Source organism: Sitodiplosis mosellana, unplaced genomic scaffold (assembly GCF_009176505.1).
Source record: "Sitodiplosis mosellana isolate CC-2019 unplaced genomic scaffold, AAFC_SMos_1.0 Smas_scaffold_6704, whole genome shotgun sequence".
NCBI classification, from domain to species: Eukaryota; Metazoa; Arthropoda; class Insecta; order Diptera; family Cecidomyiidae; genus Sitodiplosis; species Sitodiplosis mosellana.
Genome location: NW_022601866.1, coordinates 456 through 6,346, shown reverse-complemented (window position 1 = coordinate 6,346; position 5,891 = coordinate 456). Strand labels below are relative to the sequence as shown.

Below are 5,891 nucleotides of genomic sequence, written 5' to 3'. Positions count from 1 at the left end.
AAATTATAAGCATGTTTAGAAATGCAATTTGAAATAAGGGAACAAAAATTTTTAAAAAAAAATTATAAGCATGTTTAGAAATGCAATTAGAAAAAATTTAAAAAGATGAAATTTGACATGTTCAAAAATGCAAATTAATCGAAAAATTTCTTAATTCTATTTTTATGTACCGTAGTACTTTTCTTATTCAAATCAATGGCAGTTACGTTCTCGCCATCTACATTTACGACAGTGAATGGGCCTTTGTACATATTTGCTAACTTGTGACCAGCCTCATTCCTTATTTTTATTTTCTCTCCTATCCCTATCTCTATCTCTGTCGTATCCCTATCGTACAATTCTTTCATTCTTTCCTTATACTTGACGAGCATCTCTCTTGCCATCTTATTTGTTCTTTGAATTCGAAATTTTAGCTCGTTTACATAATTTTCTACGTTGTACACTGGTTCTATCGATTCGAATTTATCATCAGGCATGTTGGCCTCCCTAGCAAAAACTAATTCAAAAGGCGTGAACTTGTGTTTTAAAGAAGAATTTGGCGTGGTATTGTAGCAAAATTGGAAATATTTAGCGTAAATATCCCAATTATCGAAATTTTCATTTAAATAACAACGAAGATGTGCATTAAAAACTCTGTGGTTTCTTTCTACCGTTCCCACCGTTTGATGATGATAGGGAGTGCTAAAATTATGTTCAAATTCCAAAAGTTTTGACAATTCAGCAAACGTTTGATTTTTGTACTCTGTGCCTAAATCTGTTCTGATCGATTTCATGGTACTGTAAATCAAAACGAAATGTTCGAAAATGGCCCTTGCTACAGTCTTCGCTTCCTTGTTTGGTACTGGGATAATTGTCAAATATTTCGTCAAATCACAAATGACAGTCACGGCATATTGGTTGCCATATATAGATTTTTGTAAAGGACCGATGGTGTCTATGATCACCACATCAAAAGCTTTTTGTGGCGTTGGAGTGATTTTCATTGGCTCTTTGGTGTGTGTATTGATTTTCGACAACTGACAATTAGGACATTTCTTGACGAATTCGGCGATATCCTTAGACATGCCCTTCCAAAAGTATTTTGAACGTATTTTCGCAAAAAGGCGATTTCTACCACAATGTCCACCCACGATTTTGTCAGAGTGATACCGATTCATTATTTCCGATTTTTTCTCATCATCGAGTATTTTAATAGTGGGATTTCGTAAAATAATTGTGCATGCATTCAAAATGTTTTGCCCGACTCTTTTGAACTCTTCAATTCTACATAGGGTAAAAATTGGGCTGTTCAATGGTAAATAGAGTGTGTCTACATTAGTTTCCATTGCTTTCACTTGCAATAATGCGAAGAATTTCCCTAGCGAAATTTGCTTCGATGAAATCATGTCTGACAGTTTGAAATTGAATATTATTCTTTTATTCACGCGCGCTTCGAGGGCATTATGCTTTACGATGATTGTCGTAATTTTGCGGTTGGTAGTAGCGTTGTTATCCTCATACACACTGAGGCTGTTTACTTCATTTGTGACTTGTTCTTGGTTTTGATGACTCATTTTTGTTTCATTTTTTCGTGACATTGACCTCGTTGTTACTTTTATTTGAGCAATATTTTGGTTGCTGTCTTTGATTTCGTCGAAAGAAATCCTACTTAGTGCATCGGCCACTACATTTTGGCTTCCTTTGATGTATTCAACATCAAATTTATATTCTTCGAGTTCGAGTCTAATACGAAGCAATCTTTGAGACGGATTTTTCAAACTAAAAAGGTATATCAAAGGCTTATGGTCTGTGCGCACTAGGAATTGGTTTCCATACACATAAGGCTTGTAATACATTATAGCATAAAAAATAGCCAGGAGTTCAAGTTCGATGATGGGCTTGTTTCTTTCTGATTTGTTGAATGCTCGCGAAGCGAAACTTATTGGTCTCTCTGTCCCGTCGTCTTGAATTTGACTAAGAACTGCACCACATCCCTTGATGCATGCATCTACCGTTAGGATGAAATCCTTTGAAAAATCTGGGTAAGCTAATAAAGTTGGTGAAACTAGTGCTTCTTTGATTGCCGTGAAGGCTTCTTTACTTTCTTTGCCCCAGCGAAAAACTGTCGACTTTTTTGTTAAATGATTAAGAGGTTGGGCCAAAATGGCAAAATTCTTTATAAATTTACGGTAGAAATTTGCGAACGCCACGAACCGTTTGACTGCTTCTTTGTCGTTCGGTTCAGGATAATCGTGCATTGTTGTAAGTTTCGAGCTATCAGGTAGGATGCCATTTTCTGTGCACCTATGCCCCAGAAAGACTACTTCCCTTCTGAAAAAACTACACTTATATGGGTTAAGTTTCAGATTATATTTTCTCAATGTCTCAAATACTTTGTGTAGGTTTTTTAAATGGTGTGATTCGGAGCAACCAATCACTATTATGTCGTCAATGTAAAGGAAAGCGGTCCCCGCCGGAATACCGCTAAAGGCAATATTCATCATTCTTGCGAATGAATTGGGACTTACATTCAGCCCAAATGGAACAACTTTCCAGCGAAAACTGCCCTTTGAGGTTGAAAAACTCGTGAGATCTCGAGATTCTTCCGAAATCGGAATTTGATGGAATCCCGAGAATAAATCTACTACACTAAAATGTCTTGCCCTACCGAGGCTGTCCAAAATATCCTCAATACGAGGTAACGGATATTTATCGGCGACCAATTTCTTGTTTACCAGACGATAATCGATACAAAGTCTATATTCCTTCTTTCCACTCGTAGACTTCTTTGGCACAAGGAGAACAGGGCTATTATATTCAGCCGCGCTTGGCTCAATTAGGTCGTTTTTTACCAATTTTTCCACTTGTGTCTCAATTTCCTCCCTCTGACTGAATGGTAATCGATAGTTTTTAACATAAACAGGAGTATCGTCTTTCATTTTGAATTTCTGTTTATAAAAATTATTTACGGTCATCGTATCCGTTTTGAGAGAAAAAATATCATCGAATTCTTTGCATAATGGTAAAATTTTAGCTCGGTAGTGCTCAGGTGTATTTTTGGCAATTTCAGTCAATAATGTACTTGTTCTTTCTTTGTTTCTTTTTATTTCATCCGCTGTATACGGGATATAATCATCTAAACTTTCCGTTTCAAATTCATTCAGCTTTAGAATTTGCACCTTAGAAGTTGTATTTATCATTCTAACTAGTGGATTTTTTGTATTAACGATCGTTCTCGCTAACATTACTCCATCTACCAATTGCTGAGAATTCACTAGTCGCGTTTCTCCATCACATTCTTTCAATTTTATTTCTCTAACAACTTCACACCTAGGTGGTATCATAATAGTATCTGAATCGGGACCACTTTGTAGTGGAATTTCAATATCTTCACCATCATGGGTAAATGTGAGTGTCATAGAGTCATAGCTGATGGTGCACCGATGATATTTTAAGAAATCTTTTCCAATAATGCCATCCGCACCGATGTTAAAACTATTGGGAACGATGTGGAAAATTTGAGGAATGTGTGTGTCATTGTGTATTATGTCGGCCTCAAGTGTGCCAAGGGATTCTATTAAACCATCAGTCACCCCTCTGATGTCAATAATATCGTCGCTATCTATTTCACTTAAATCGCAGACAAATTTTTCTTTTAAAATAGAAATGTCTGACTCGGTGTCGACCAAAAATACATTTTCATTCTTTGTAATTGACGTGGCTAGTATTATGAAATCGGAATAGTTTAGGTTCAAAGCGTGAATTTTCTTTTCTAATCGTCGGCCTCTCCCATGGTGCGCTGGGAGGCCGTTGCGTTTTCCACATGTCTGACGTTTCGACCGCGGTTGTTGTTGTTGTTGTTTTGACGACGATCACCATTATTTTGATTATTGTTGTTGCGATTTGCATTGTTGTCATTTTGGTAACGTCCACGATTTTGATTACGATTGTACGAATCTCGATTTCGATTATTCTGGTTACGATCACGACCATTGTCGTTTCGATTGCCGTTTCGATGATCACCTCTCCAATTACCATCTCGTCGACCACGTCGATTCTGACTACGAAACGCGAGAACTTGGGCCTCTTGTCTTGTTGTGTTTGACTCAACGATAAACTTGGCAACAACTTCCTTCGGATTGTCGAATTTGCATGAGGTCAAAACTGATTTAACCGTAACATTGTTCGTATTCGCACGACACAACTGCACCGTTTTCTTGACTGTCATTTCCTCAGCTTTTTCCAGAGGGATACTTTCTTTCACGAGGGCTCTGCGGAACGCATCCGCCAGCTCCTCCACTTTCGTTGAAAATTCATGAAGATTACTACGATCAGCTCGTAAAGTCATCATTCTACCCTCAATAACATCACTAGATTCGCATTTAATTTTTGATTTGAGTGCGTCAACTATATCATCAATTGAATTTGGATTAGTTGGGACAATTTCACACGCTATGCCCTCCAACTTAGCCAACACAAACTTTTTTAACGATGTCAACAATTCACGCGAATCTTCAGCCAAATCTTTTAGCAAATCAATTGTGGCTAAGAATGGTTGAAGCGCATTGGGGTCACCATTATAATTCTTTCTTATGTGAGCTGCCATAAGAGACAGATATGCCGCTTTCTCTAGAACCATTGTGTTTTCTGTTTCGTTAAAATTATCCGTAACTAAACCTACACCAGCTGCCCCAAGTGGGCGTTGAAGCTGGTCTTCGACAACAGCGGTGTCGGCTGTACCAGTAGTAGAAGCAGTATTAACAGAAGACTCAACTTTTTCACTATCTTCAAACAAATCGTCAGATTTCCCCTCACCTGAATCAGATACGGTATTAGAATTGTGTTGAATTGTATCAACCGGAACAGAGTTTTCAATCACGTCCTCGATTGCTATTTCTGCGAATAAACTTTGAGAAAAATTGTACGTTAATTTCAATAATTTAAATGCTTCAGTTAATTTCGATAATGCATTTGCCTGTTCGGAGCGATACGCTTTTCTGTCTTTTTCATTTTTTGCGCTCCGTTCAGCAGTCTTCAAATAGCACGTTGCCGCGTTGTATAAAACAATAATGTTCGTTTTGTAGGACTGCCTCAATTTATCATCACGCGTCAAAGCTCTTCTCCTGTACGGCTCTATTTTTCTCCATTCTTCGTTGAATTTATCTTTCAGTATTTTGTACACATTTGCGTCATAACTCATATCACTGATAGCTAGTTGATAGACTCGTTAAAAAAAAAAAAAAATTTGAATACTTGATTGACAAATAAAATTGGAAAAAAAAAAAAATTAACAACGTTCGACTACATTCAGAATAAAATGTCCAATTCAAATAAATCTTCACTTATGCTTATACATTTACGTTCGCTTTCGTTGCTTTAGTTGGTTCGTCGCTGACCTTCCTCAATTGACTTGTCCGTCTTGAATCTCGTCTTGCCCGTGTTGAATATCTCCCGCTTCCATTCGTTGAAAAACTACTGTCGGTTCCTCTGGTTGTTTTTTCTTAAAATATTTGATGCACACGTACGTAGCGATAATGAAAATTATTGTCAAAGCCGCAATTAATCCAACTATTTCCAAAATGCCAATTGTCTTTATTTCAGTTGTCATAACACGAATTTCATTTTTCAGTTCATTCTGTGTGCTTGCTGACTTGTCTTTATTGCCTGACAACAAGTTTGCGATGAATGCTCCGCAGAACGAAGCCGTTGAAATTAATGCTGCGCCAGCAGCTATAATTCCCCACATAGTTTTTTTTTTTCACTGATATATGCGCGTTTTGTTTTACATTTCTGTTTTTGCTCGTTTCCACTGCACTTTGCTCAGTTCAATTTGCAATTCTTTTTCTTTCGTTATTTCGTGTAATTCGTTCACCAGCTTAAAATTGCGATTACTTCTTCACTTTTTCATTGCA

General features: G+C 37.2%; 1 protein-coding gene across 1 annotated transcript; it reads right to left on the bottom strand.

Moving 5' to 3' along the window:
• LOC129579867 (putative mediator of RNA polymerase II transcription subunit 14) lies at nt 1-5,563 on the bottom strand. The gene is made up of 2 exons (XM_055470048.1): nt 5,334-5,563; nt 1-5,231 (listed from the first exon to the last, which is right to left on the bottom strand). The coding sequence occupies exon 2, from the start codon at nt 5,177-5,179 to the stop codon at nt 3,752-3,754; it is 1,428 nt and encodes a 475-aa protein (XP_055326023.1). The 5' UTR covers nt 5,180-5,231; nt 5,334-5,563; the 3' UTR covers nt 1-3,751.
• Nucleotides 5,564-5,891: the final 328 nt, after the last annotated feature.

Coding starts and splice junctions, on each gene's coding strand:
- LOC129579867 (XM_055470048.1), bottom strand. CDS start 5,179: ATGAGTTATGACGCAAATGTGTACAAAATACTGAAAGATAAATTCAAC.